Below are 14,641 nucleotides of genomic sequence, written 5' to 3' on the forward strand. Positions count from 1 at the left end.
TTACTCTTGAAGGCAAAGTTGTAGCTATCGCCCTAAAAGAATAATAATTGTGAACACATAAAATCCATTCGACCTCATCTGCAAGGTCAAAATCATCAAGTTCCAATTTCCATTATAGGTTTTTCTCAGATTTTAGTCTGTAGATATCAAACCGATCAAAATTGAAGCAAACAACTAACTAGAAAAATGTTCGTTAGATCTCAATAAACAACTTTCTGGAACATACGAATTGTCTATGAACAGATCTTAAATGCGAAAATAGCCAAAAACTTCGAAAATATTAGATTTTTATAGTTTTTTCTCCTATTCTGGTCCAAAGATACCGAACCGACCAAAAATTTAGGATAAAGTTAACTATAAAAATGTACCTGTGATTTCAATAAGCAACTTTCTAGAACATAAATAGATTCTAGGAATGATTCTTTAAGCTGAAATTTGCAAACAATAACATTATTTTTATACCCTCAGCCTTTAGGCTACGGACAAAATGCGTCTCATCGAAATAATGGTATTAGACCCCAAGTATGTTTGGACGAAATGTATTTCAGACAATTTAACAACGTCCGTCCGTCTGTATGTCTGCTGGTTGGTGCGCACGATAACGCTCAAACGGCTATCGTAATATTTTGTCCAAACTTAGTTTAAGTTCGAAGTTGGGCCATATCGGTCTACACTTTCAGGTACCTCCCCCACAAAAGTTCGAAAATGTTCGGAAAATTTGTGCGCAGGATAACTTTTGAAGGGAGTAACCGATTTGGTCCATACTTTGCACATCGTGAAATGTGTGCCAGACTTAGATAAGGTTTCAATATGGTCTCAATCGGCCCACTCCTTCGGGTACCTCCCACACAAAATTTAGGAAAAGTTGAGTTTAGGACCTGCTCTCAAATCGCTTAGATTTTTATACCCTCAGCCTTTAGGCTAAAGAGGGTATTTACACTTTGATACGACCAAAAATGTGCCTCATCGAAATAATGGTTTCAGACCCCAAGTATGTTTGTACGATATCCATTTCCGACAATTTTGAGTAGATCTAGCAATGTCCGTCCGTCTGTCTGTCTGTCTGGCTGGCTGGTGCGCACGATAACTCTCGAACGGATCAATAGATTCGGTTCAAATTTTGAGTATCGAAATATTTTGTCCAGATTTGATTTAAGTTCGAAGATGGGCCATATAGGTCAACTCCTTTAGTACCTCCCCCACAAATGTTCAAAAATTGTCGCAAAACTTGTGCGCACTATAACTATCGAAGGGAGTAACCGAATTGAACCAAACTTTGCATATGGTAATACTACCTCTAGGCATACATCAAGTTCCAATATGGATTATATCGGTCCACTCCTTCAGGTACCTCCCACACAAAATTTGAAATAAGTGCAGTTTAGTGACACCTCACGAATTGTTATGAAATTTTTTGTAACAGGATGTTCGTGCGGCCCCCGTTACGTCATTGTAATTTTTTTCGAGGGCAAGTCCATAGTTCCCGAGGTAATGGCGCATAACCTAAAAAAAACGCTGCACTATTTCGCGATAAAATTCAAATAAACGGTGGCCAAATATAAAAGGAGTTGGCGTTGGCAGATTAATTTTGTTATAAATACTTGTAGTTCACTGACAATGTCGAGGGCAAAAAATTGGGAAGGTCGGTCCACGTTTTGAATAGTCCCCTGCAACGGTACTTCTTAATGTTTCGGTATTTTGAATATTTTAGTTAAACTTATCACCCAAATTGGTTGAATTTCGAGATGCGGGATTTTCACTTCACAAAAAACTTTTCCGATAAAAATTATGGACATAGGTCACGTTTTGAAATAGACCCCATTAACGGTACCTCCGATTTTCGGAATTTGGAAGATTTTACATATGTTTCGCGGCCAAATACGCCCAAATTTTGCATTGAGTTCCCAATGGACCAACAACTTTTCTGATAAAAGCTATGTACATAGGTCCACGTTTTGATATAGCTCCAATTGAAAGGTATCGCGCGATTTTCGGTATTTTCAAGGTTTTAGCCACATTAAACAACCAATGTAGCTGATATTTGGTATTTAGTCTTCGCCAGGTCTTGCGAAATATTTTTACAGAGAATTGTTGGTATTTATTCATGTTTTGATATAACCCCCATGGAACGGTACCGCCCAAGATACCAAGGATTATCTGCACTAATCCACATTTTTGTCGGCAAGTTCAAATGTCCAAAAAGGGCCACAAAATTCTGAAAAAAACCTTAAATACATTCGATCTGTCAGGAGGTGAAAGTTTCGCTTCACATTGGCTGAGGGTATATCTCTGTCGGCAAAGCCGACTGATACTTTTTTACTTGTTGTTGTTGCAACATATATATTCTGCCCCCCATACGACGGTACAAGTTTCATCAGGGGCAAGTCCATTCTTCCTGAGAAAATGGCCAGAAAGCTACAAAAAAACCCCTTTGGCACCGTGTGTAGTGGTGGGAGAGCAATATAACTCTCGAACGAATCTGCAGATTCGGTCCAAAATTTGGTCTTCATAATATTTTGTCCAAACTTAGTTTAAGTTAGAAGATAAGCCATATCGCTCCACTCCTTCTGGTACCTGCCCCACGAAAGTTCAAAAATGTTCGGAAAAATTGTGCGCACGATAACTCTTGAAGGGAGTGACCGATTTGGTCCATACCTTACACATGCTATATATCTACCAGATATAAATCAGGTTCAAATATGGACTATATTTGTTCACTAATTCGGGTATTTTCCACACTGTGTGGCTGTATTATGTTAAACAAGTAAAAAAAGTATCAGTCGGCTTTGCCGACAGAGATATACCCTCAGCCTGTGTATATTGAAACATTTTTTTTCCAAAAACCCGACAAAAATGTTGATTAGATCAAAGAGCAGAAGTTTTGCGGAGAAAATACTTAAAGGAATGGATCGACATTGACCATTATGGAAGTCGATCTCCAGCCACTACATATGGTGCCACTAGGGGGGGTTTTACTCCCTTCGGGCTGTTTGCTTAAGAAGTGTGGATTTGCCACTGAAAAAAACTTTTACCATCATAATTTAGGCAGCGAATGCAAGTTGCTTCAACAAAAATCAAAGTGATTCGATAGCAGCTCTTAAAGTGAACTTATCCGAAATTTTGTTTCGGAGGTAGGGGATGAAGTGGACAAATATAGTCCATATTTGAACCTGATCTATATCTGGTAGATATATTAAGATGTGTAAAGTCTGGACCAATTCGACCACTCCCTTCAAAAGTTACCGTACGAACAATTTTTCCGAAAATTTTTGAAATTTTGTGGGGGAGGTACCTGAAGGAGTGGACCGATATGGCTTATCTTCGAACCTAAACTATGTTTGGACAAAATATTACTAAGGCCAAATTTTGTGGGCCGAATCGTCAGATCCGTTCGAGAGTTATCTTGCGCTCCAACCACCTCACACGGTGTCATAGGGGTTTTTTTTGCAACTTTCAGGCTATTTTCTCAGGAGTATGGACTTGCCCCTGATGAAACTTTTACCGTCGTGTAGGGGGCGGTGAATAGAAGCTGCTAAAACAAAAATCAAAGCGATTCGAGAGCAGGTCCTAAACTGAACTTATCTAAAATTTTGTGTGGGAGGTACCAGAAGGAGTAGACCGATTGAGTCCATATTGGAACCACATTTAAATCTGGTATATATTTCACGATGGGCAAAGTATGAATCAAATCGGTTACCCCCTTCAAGAGTTATCATGCGCACAAATTTTCCGAACATTTTCGAACTTTTGTGGGGGAGGTATCGGAAGGAGTGGACCGATGTAGTTCATCTTCGAACTTAAACTAAGTTTGGGCAAAATATTACGACAGCCAAAATTTGAACCGAATCGGTTCATTCGTTCGAGAGTTATCGTGCGCTCCAGCCAGCAGGACAGACAGACAGACAGACGGACGGACATGGCTAGATCGACTCCAAATTGTCTGAAACACATTTCGTCCAAACATACTTGCGTTCTAAAAGCATTATTTCGATGAGGCACATTTTCATCGTATCAAAGTGTATATACCCTTCTTAGCCTAAAGGCTGAGGGTATAACAAGTAAAAAAGTATCAGTCGGCTTTGCCGACAGAGATATACCCTCAGCCTGTGTATATTGAAACAATTTTTTTCCCAAAAAACGCATGTATTTAGGGAGTTTTAAAAATTTTGGGCGTTTGAACTGACAAAAATGTTGATTAGGATTTAATATCAAAAGTTTTGCGGAGGAGATACTAAAAAGAATGGATCTCCAGCCACTACATATGGTACCATAGGGGTTTTTTAGAACTTCAGGGATGTTTGCTCAAGAAGTATGAACTTGCCCCTGAAACAACTTTTACCATCGCAATTGAGGCAGCAATGCAAGTTGCTTCAACAAAAATCAAAGTGATTCGAAAGCAGGTCTTAAAGTGAACATGTATCCGAAATTTTGAGTGGGAATTACCGGATGGAGTGGACAAATATAGTCCATATTTGAACCTGATCTATATCTGGTAGATATATTAGGATGTGTAAAGTATGGACCAATTCGGCCACTCTCTTCAAGAGTTATCGTACGCACAATTTTTCCGAACATTTTTAAACTTTTGTGGGGGAGGTACCTGAAGGAGTGGACCGATATGGCTTATCTTCGAACTTAAACTATGTTTGGACAAAATATTACTAAGGCCAAATTTTGGACCGAATCGGCAGACCTGTTCGAGAGTTATTTTGCCCTCCAACCTCCCCACACGGTGTCATAGGGGTTTTTTTGCAACTTTCAGGCTATTTTCTCAGGAAGTATGGACTTGCCCCTGATGAAACTTATACCGTCGTATGGAGGGCAGTGAATACAAGTTGCTAAAGCAAAAATCAAAGCGATTCGAGGAGATGTTCCTAAACTGAACTTTTCCGAAATTTTGTATGGGAGGTACCCGTAGGCGTAGACCGATTGAGTCTATATTAGAACCTCATCTAAGTTTGGTAGAAATTTCACGATGTGCAAAGTATGGACCAATTCGGTTACTTCAAGAGTTATCGTGCGCAAAAATTTCCGAACATTTTCGAACCTTTGTGGGAGAGGTACCGGAAGAAGTGGACCGATATAACCCATCTTCGAACTTAAACTAAGTTTGGACAAAATATTGCAAAAGCCAAATTTTGGTCCAAATCGGTTTATCCGTTCGAGGGTTATCGTGCGCTCCAGCCAGACAGACGGACGGACATTGCTAAATCGACTCAAAATTGTCTGAAACACATTTCGTCCAAACATACTTGGGGTCTAAAACCATTATTTCGATGAGCACATTTTGCCCGTATGAAAGTGTATATACCCTCGTTAGCATAAATGCTGAGGGTATAATTAATTTGAGCGAACGGATAGAGCTGGAATCCTGAAATTTGGAATTAATGGGCCGATTCCGTACAGCGAGGAGATTTTTGTCTCATATTTTGGAAAGTACAATGATGACTACTTTAAATGGAGTATTTATTATCAGTTAAGATATTCTGCTACTTTCCTTTCATAAACGAAAGGAAACGAATTGTTCCTATTTACTTTAATACACTTCGTGGTGGAGGGTATAAAAAGTTCGCCCCGGCGTTGTTCTTACTTGTTTTTATATCCCTTCCGCATACGAAGTAACGACCACTTTGCTAGTCGACAATAAAAGGTCATGCACACCATTAAGCTAACAGAATGGAAAGTCTATTCTTTCACTTCTGTAAAGTTTTTTTTACTATTTTTTATAATGTTACTCTCTTTTATTGTTTCTGGAATATTTTTATCGTCTCCAGACTTTCTCCAGACGCTTCAATTACTTTCATATATCCCCTTATTTGTCTAACTCCCCACATGCTGTCTACAGAATAATTAACCAAATCAAATTTTCATTTAAAAATATTTCACATTATTTTAAACATTTCTTAATTAATATTGATTAAAAGTTTCTGCAATTGTTTGCCATGTTGGCTTAAAATTCTGCCAAACACATACAAATTTGATTAGAAAATCTTCACCATAAAAGTTAACTTTGCATAAGTCAATTTTAATGGAACTTAAAGTTTTCATGCCTACATAATGTATAGCAAGTAGTGGTAGTTGTTGCTGTTGTTCTTTGTGTTTTTGTTTATCTTTAATTGTCTATGGCTTATTCTTTATTTTAGTAACAAACAATTTTAGAAATAATTAATTTTTATTTATTTTATAATTTTCCAGTTGTTGGCCTTCAATGCGAGAGAAAGTTTTTCGTAATTCTTAACATTTGTTTGTCCTAAAGACCACTTAAGCCTCATTTAGAGAGAAGGGCGGACGGACACCACACCAAACCCATGCAATTATTTGTAAGCCAGCCATGTTTGGGTATGTGTTGTGCTGTGTGTGGCTTCTGTGTTTAGATTTCAAGGTGCTCTTTGATTTTATTAAGTCAAATCAGCTCGTCCTACATTGCCGTTCTGTTGCAAAAAATTTTTGCCAAAAGAGGATACTTGAAAAAAAACTTTAGAATTCTTCAATTAAAATAATGAAATTCTTTTTTTTTTCTATATAAAAAACACTCTCTTCAATAAACAAACTGGCCAGAGATACTTAGACCGTAACAGAGAGGAAAGACAGATGTTGAATATTTCATTTAGAAGACTTCTTCATTCAGCAGCAAGGGGAGGAGGCAGACGTTGGCAGATGTTGTTGGGAAATAATTTAGTTATTTGTTTTGTTGTTGTTGTTGTGATGTTTAAACTATAGTATATTAATTCTCTTTCAAACGTCTAACCATTCGGTTTGAAGATGATGAAGTGTTACTACTTACGTTAGAGCTTTCATTCATTCCTTCCAGCAAATTAGCTTTGATACTCATTGGGTGGGGTGTGTGGCAAATAATTTCCTTTGTGGTTTTCAGCATAAACCGAACAATTTTTATTTTTATAATTAAATTTTAGACAAATTAGATTAGATTTTAATTATTTTATTCCATCCCATTACTCATAGATTTTAGGTATTGTTCGTTTAAGGCTTACACATGTGATAACTTGAGGAAAAACTATATGCCATATGCGAACAATCCAGAAAGGGCAAGAGAAATTTTTTTATCACCCAGACTGAACGGCGTTTCAAACATAGTATAGCGCTACTTATAGAAAGTTTTGCATGACTGAAATACTCAGACAATGTTAGTCGGCATTATGCTGATGGTTTGTTCACCTTAGGTGGAGATAATTAATTACTTAGCTGGCCCATTACAGAACGTTTGTTCCATAGACCGAACTAAGAAAAGATCTCCAATTCTCTCTGTTTCGCGTTTAGCTTTTTGGAATACCGCCCCTTTTCATCTCTTCATCCACTTGTTTGCGCCATATATTCTTTGGCCTGCCAATTCTGCGTGCACCGCCATGTGGCTCGAATTTATACGCCTTTTTAGCGGGTTCATTATCGCTCATTCTTATTATATGGCCTAGCCAACGCAATCGCTGCATCTCGATACGTTTAACTATATTGATGTCGTTGTATAGCAGATACAGCTCGTGGTTCATACGACGGCGATATTCACCGTCAACGCAGATCGGTCCGTAGATCTTTCGAAGAATTTTTCTCTCAAACACGCCAAGCACTGCCTTATCTGCTTGCGCAAGAACCCCGGCTTCGGAGCCATACATCAGCATGGGTAGTATCAGTGTTTTGTACAGCGTTTTTTTGTTTGACGAGATGTGGCTTTGTTTTTAAACTGCTTACTTAAACCAAAGTAGCATCTGTTGGCCAATACAATTCTTCTTTTTATTTCACAACTGATGTCGTTTGTTGTGTTTACGACGGTGTCGAGGTATACGAAGTCTTTTACTACCTCAAAATTATAGGAACCAACTTCAACAGTTAGTCCGATCTCAATGGGCGCATTGCGTGTCGACACCATCAACTTGGTCTTCTCGCCGTTTACCGCCAGACCCACTTTAGCAGATTCTCCTTCGACCTTTATAATGGTATCGGTTACTTCATTTACTGATCGTCTCATGATCTCTATATCATCAGCATAAGCAAGTAACATGTGACTATTGGTGTATATTGTGCCACTTCTTTTGACGTTTGCCTCTCGTATAACCTTTTCCAGCAGATGTTGAAGAGATCACACGAAAGGCTGTCTCCTTGTCTGAAACCTCTTTTGGTACCAAACTCTTCGGAGAGGTTCTTTCCTATTTTAATTGAGGACCTCGTGTCAGTTAAAGTCATTTTACAAAGCCGAATGAGCTTTGCGGGGATACCAAATTCAGACATGGCTTGGAATAACTTTGAACGTAGCGGGCTGTCGAAGCTGCTTTATAATCGACAAAAAGGTGGTAGGTGTCGATCTGCATCTCTTGGGTCTTTTCCAGGATTTGCCGCAGGGTAAATATCTGGTCAATGGTGGACTTGCCAGGTCTAAAGCCGCATTGGTATGGTCCATAGGCTTTAGTCGCTCGCACAATATCCCTGGCACGATCTTGTAGGCAATCGGGGGTAGACTTATGCCCCTATAGTAAGCGCATACAGTCTTATCTCCCTTCTTGTGGACGGGGCACAGGATACTCAGTTTCCAATCGTCGGGTACTCGTTCTTCTTGCCAGATGGTGCTAACTAGCTGGTGAATACACCTAAACAGCGTGTCGCCTCCGGTTTTGAACAGCTCGGCTGGTAAGCCATCGGCTCCTGCTGCCTTATTATTCTTCAGCCGATCTACTGCTGTCCTTACCTCATCTTGGCTGGGTGGTATACATTCAATACCATCTTCTGGGATTGGGACTGTGGTATCTTCGTCGACTTCGCTACTATTGGATACCAACAGTTTGGAAAAATGCTCTTTCCATATCCTTAGCACACTATCTGTATCAGTTACCAGATTACCTTGCTGGTCTCTACAGTAGGATGTGCCAGTTCCAAAGCCATCAGTTTGATGTTTCACTCTTTGGTAGAATTTTCGGACTTCATTCTGTCTCCTGTATATCTCGATTTGTTCACACTCCCGCTTTTCCATCTCTCTCTTTTTCCTGCGGAAAAGACGTTTCTCCTCTCTCCTTTTCTCCCGATACCTCTCTCGTGCGCTACGCGTTGCTACTGATTGTATAGTAGCCCTATATGCCGCATTTTTCTCTTCGGTAGCAGCACGACACTCCTGGTCATACCATGGATTCCTTGGTGGAGGTCTCTGGTATCCAAGTATGGATTTTGCTGCTGTTTGCATGGAATGGGCAATGTTTTGCCATTGTCCTGATATGTTATCGGGACGAGGAGTGCTTTGATTAAGTAGTTGGGCCAGTTGAGTGGAATATGCTGTGGCTTTCTGTTGTGATTGCAGCTTACCGATGTCCAACTTCCGTGTTGTGTCTGTTCGCACTTTGTTTGCTACGTTTAATCTGGTACGTACCTTTGCTGCAACAAGGTAGTAGTCCGAGTCTATGTTTGCACCTCGGAACGATCGTACATCCAACACGCTTGATGCATGTCTTCCATCTATCACAACGTGATCAATTTGATTTCTTGTTCTTTGATCTGGCGACAGGTGCCAGGTGCCCTTATGAATATCGAGATGCTTAAATCTGGTACTGCTAACTACCATGTTTGTTTGCAGCTGCAACGTCTATCAGCCTCATACCATTGTCAGATGTTTCACTGTGGAGACTGAATTTCCCGACTGTTGGGCCAAAGATATTCTCCTATCCAATTTTGGCATTAAAATCGCCTAGTATAATTTTAATGTCATGGACAGGGCAACGGTCATAAGTTTCTTCTAGGCGCTCGTAAAATATGTCTTTGGTCTGTTCGTCCTTATCTTCAGTTGGAGCATGAGCGCAAATAAAGCTGATGTTGAAGAATTTTGCTTTTAATCGAATTGCAGCGAGTCTTTCATTCACTGGGGTGAAGCTGGAGACCAGATATTTTAACCTCCGACCAACTACAAATCCGCAACCAAACTCATGCTTTGTGTCATGGCAGCTATAATACAGTGCGTCACCATTAGGTGTTGTTGTGACGCCTTTCCTGTTCCATCGTGTTTCCTGTATGACAGTAATGTCGGCCTTGTACTTTTCAAGTACATCTGCCAATGCGTAAACTGCACCTTCCCTATAAAGAGTGCGAACATTCCAGGTGCAGATTCGCAGATCATGGTCCTTAAAACGTTTGTGGGGTTCGTCAACTTTAGAGGGGTTTGCATTTCTTTTCTTTCGTTTTTTTTCATAGTAGTCTGTTTTTCTAGGGAGGGTTACTAACTCGACGCCCAAACCCAAGTTTTTAACGTTCTTATGGGTGAACGCGCGGCACATGTTAGCTCACTACCTTTAACGGGTGTTAAAGACAGTTCCCCAGGTGACACGGGGAGGTGTGTCCACTTGAAATAAAATAGGGACCAAGATAAATCCTGGGCTTTGCCATGTTAAAGCCGGTCAGGACCGTTCCTTGGTATCTTCCATCCCCTAATTACGGAATTCAATCTCTAACATGTTTCTATATAAAACCCATTGTATTGCAAATTGTTCCACAAGCATCCCAGAAGGGACAAGGGGGACTTCTCTCATATCAATGAGTGCATCCCGATTCATGTCAGTTCAATGATATGAGACCTACTGTGTATCGTCGAATCCTAACGGCGTGTCTTAAGTCATCACTTGTAGGGAAGTATTACATGACTAAGATACTCAGAAAATGTCGCCAACATTAGGGTGAATGGTATTTTTACCACCGCTATAGCTTGGCCTGGGAATTGAATCCGGATATTCAATGTGCAAGATGGATGAGCTTGCAACTGCATCACGGTGACACCCTTGGAAAAAATATTACGATGTACAAAGTGTGAACCGAATTGGTAACTCCCTTCGAATCAATTGTCGTGTTTACCAACCATTTTAATTTGAACTCTTAGGCTTTTATGAAGCTATCGGGCATTTTCTCAAAAAGTATGGACTTCTCCGATAGAAAAAACTTTTATCGTTGTTATTAAGACCCCAAGGACTATCTTGGGAAACATTTTCAAAACGTCCTTAAACTACTTAGGCGATAATATTGAACTTTTGTGGGAGAGATCCCAGAAGGAATTGACCATCATGGGAATCGATGTTAGTTTGGAAGTTTAGATGTGGTTGTAGTGGCATAGAAACCTACGCAGAAGCATAGGTTTGATGCTGGATTTGCAACTGCTGGTCGTAACACTATGGTTTCGTGTAAATCCGGTACGAAAGAAGCCGCTACTGAGGGATTGCGGAAGTTTGGTCAATTTAGTTTTTGCTGTAACAGTGTTTATTATTGTTTGTTTGTGCGTTCGATTTTCTACTCAATCTGGTTCTGGGTCTATCTCCAGTTCCAGGAAAGTGGTTGCTTCGATGGGATGTAACCATAGATCCACTGGAGTTAGATGAGTAGGTTTGGCGGGGCAGTTGAAAAGGTGCAGTGTGTCGTGCGGGTCTATGTTAAATACTGGGCAGACGTCTTACACGGCGCGATCGATATCCGCCAATAAGAATTAAGGCGACTGCAATATGCGAGCGTCGTTGAGCCAAAACTACTCTGGGTTGTCGTAGCAGCTGACGCTCCTCAGCTGCGATAGATGGGGAATGTACTCCTAGGACTTTATTCACACTATATTTGCTAACGGCCTTAGCAACTGTGTCCGTGTAAATGCTATTTAAACTTGCTTGATATGCCTGTTAATCTAGGGGTTCTCTCCTGTATCGTTGGACCTCTTCCTCAAGAGCGTGGATAACCTTCCTGATGTGTCTGAATGTGTCTCTCACGGTAACACCCGAACAAGTACTGCAACTAAAACATACTATTGTGTTGCTGTACTGGAAGAATATTTGCTTCCTCATGTAGATGTTATCAAGGCGGCATTCGGACTGGTTTGAATCTTTGTCATTTCGTACCAAATAATCCCTGGAACCATACTGGGGCCGCATAGCCTACCTATCGCATTTTATGTGGTCAACAAGTTTTTTTTCTGCACCCCAAGTGCTGCCGGCTAGGGGCTTGAAGAGCTTGTTTGTACTTTTCAGTTTGTAGCAGATAGCTGTGGCATGCGCACACGACTTGAACATACTGTCGAATGTGACTACTTGAATTTTTGGGGAAGTTTGTGGTCGGAATTCTGCTACCGTCGACCACGACATTCAACTCTCTTCCAAACTGGGCCGTCCATGTGGTGAACAGAGTGGCAGAGTAGATTTTTGTGGCGGAAATCTGCATATTCCTCACATGAAAAAAGGTGATAAGATCGGTTAAAAAGGCATTCAGTCTCTCACAGATGTCATCGGGGAAGGTATCTGACGCCAGGATCGTGCAATCATCCGCATACTTTACGACCAATGTTTCGACAACATTCAGCTTTCGTATGTCAACAGGCAAAACAAAAACAACAATTCGCATTTCATTCCATGACAGTTGTTTTTGTGCACAAAAATTGTTCTTTATTTCTTTTGTCCAAAAACAAAGTAAAAATTTAACCGAAAAAATTCAATTTTCTTTACAAAAACAACAAACAACAGGAAGAATACAACGTGTAGACTATTTGCGGAAACGTCATCGATCTACGACACCAGAGGAAAAGCAAATTCCGGCCTTCACTTTAGAAGAACTCCCAATAAACTCAGCGAAAACAATGACCAAATTAAGCATCTATAGTGGAGTAGTGGAAACTCCATTCCCTACGGCAGCTTTGGTACCAAAGGCCGAGACGAATGTTCTTAATTTCTTGCAAAAATATCCAGAATATGATGGACGCGATGTTACAATTGCCATATTCGATTCCGGCGTTGATCCCCGTGCCACCGGTCTGGAGGTTAGAATATTTATTTTACAACTAATACATTGATATCCTGACAACACATATCTTCATCATGTGATATTTGTATGTTCTTTTCCAGACTTTGTGTGATGGCAAAACCGTAAAGGTCATTGAACGTTTCGACTGCACAGGCTGTGGTGATGTAAATGTCACCAAGAAAGTAACTCCTGATGACAAGGGTTTCATTACCGGTCTTTCAGGCAGACAACTGAAGGTGAGTGTGTGTTGTTTTTGTCGTTGTTGTGTTAGGCGGCACTTGCCATCATCATTTATTAGGGAAAAATGCACTTACAGCAACAAAAATTCTGTTTATTTTGCAAGTTTTGTAAAATGAGGTGACCAGATATGCAAAAAAATATATTCTAATGTATATGCTGATATCACAAAATATTCAAAATTAACATTTATAGTAAAGTAATTCAACAGTTTTCTTTGTTGGATTAAAATTGCAATTGTCTAATTAGACATTCGAATTAGACAGCCAACCCCAGTATCCTAAACGGAAATATTTTAAAGTGTTTCCTACAATGTAAACGTTGTGCGTGTATATTTTGGTCACTGCTGTGGTTGTCAGGGTATGCACACCGGTTTGCACGCAGAAGGTCGTTGGTTCGATTCCCCGTTGGTTCGATTTTCAACGGTGGCAAAATACCCTCAGTAATGTTGGGTAAGAAAGAAGGTGATACAATAATTCCAATTGATACACGAACACAAACACATAATTATTGAGGTGACGGCCCCTGGTCGAAGATTCCTCCGAGCCAATCCGGTGCATAGAACCGGCCGCCGTGGGATTGATAATTCCAACTGATGTCTTCATTTGCTGTAAAAACATATTTTTATTAAAAATATATAAGAAATATTCCGATTCTTCGCGAAGAATATTTTACAGTTTTATTCTAGTTTTTTTTTGGATATTTCGCGCAAAAATGAAGACTACGGCCTGAATTCGCCTTTCGGATCACCTTCTTAAATTCGCTTTGGTTGTCACCTAATGGGTGTTTAATGTTGTTTATTGCTTATAACTTTAAATAAAAAATCTTTTCTTACTTTCCACAGTTAACTGCTGATATGATTGCCAATAACACTTCGCCAAATGGTGAATTTCGTTTAGGCTTGAAACGCTTTTACGATCTTTGCCCATCCAAGGTGCGTGAAAATCTCACCAATGCCCGTAAACTTAAGGAGTGGGATGGTCCACATAAAACTGCCATAGCTGAAATTTCTAGGAAAATCAATGAATTTGAAGCACAAAATCCAGGTAAGTCATCTTGTTACTAAAAATCTTAATCAGCAGTCTTTCTAAAAAACACTACCTGTTTATTCACAGATACTTCCAAATTATCCTGGGATAAAAAACTAATTAAAGAAGATTTAGACAATACCTTAGAAATGCTCAATGCTTATGAAAAATATTATCCTGATATAAAAACTGCATTTGACTGTATTTTATATGAAACAAAAGATGGCTGGCAAGCGTGTGTTGATATCACGGAAAAGGTAGGTTTTGTTATTTAAAAGTCAAATTCAATTTTGCAAATTATTTCATTATTATTTCAGGGTGACTTGGAGAAAGCTTTACACATTGGAGAGTACACCAAGACCCATGAAATCAAAAACGTTGATGATTACCTTTCGATTTCCATTAATGTCCATGATGGAGGCGACGTTTTGGAAATTGTTGGAATGTGTTGTAAGTAAACAAATATGTTTGTTTGTACATATTTGGAAAGAAATGCAGCTTAAGGTCTGTACTTGGATCTAGTTGAGATAGGTACACAAGCAGTGTTATTTAAAAGATGGTGGCCGTTAAAGTTTTTCTCTTTCCATACCTTTCTTTTTTCCATACCTCCCAAAGGATTGCTT

The 14,641-nt window shown here is 39.7% G+C and overlaps 2 protein-coding genes across 3 annotated transcripts in view; one reads left to right on the forward strand and one right to left on the reverse strand.

Moving 5' to 3' along the window:
- Positions 1-14,641, reverse strand: part of TppII (Tripeptidyl-peptidase II) — a 342,814-nt gene that overhangs the window by 302,350 nt on the left and 25,823 nt on the right. The gene's annotated exons all lie outside the window — the stretch shown is intronic.
- LOC141406111 (tripeptidyl-peptidase 2-like) lies at positions 10,162-14,476 on the forward strand. Its single transcript, XM_073991191.1, has 5 exons — positions 10,162-12,769; positions 12,855-12,989; positions 13,835-14,036; positions 14,106-14,275; positions 14,336-14,476. Exons 1-5 carry the CDS (start codon positions 12,236-12,238, stop codon positions 14,474-14,476), a joined length of 1,182 nt encoding a protein of 393 aa, XP_073847292.1. The 5' UTR covers positions 10,162-12,235.

This window comes from Musca autumnalis, unplaced genomic scaffold (genome assembly GCF_047663935.1).
Source record: "Musca autumnalis isolate F117 unplaced genomic scaffold, ASM4766393v1 scaffold_5, whole genome shotgun sequence".
NCBI lineage: Eukaryota > Metazoa > Arthropoda > Insecta > Diptera > Muscidae > Musca > Musca autumnalis.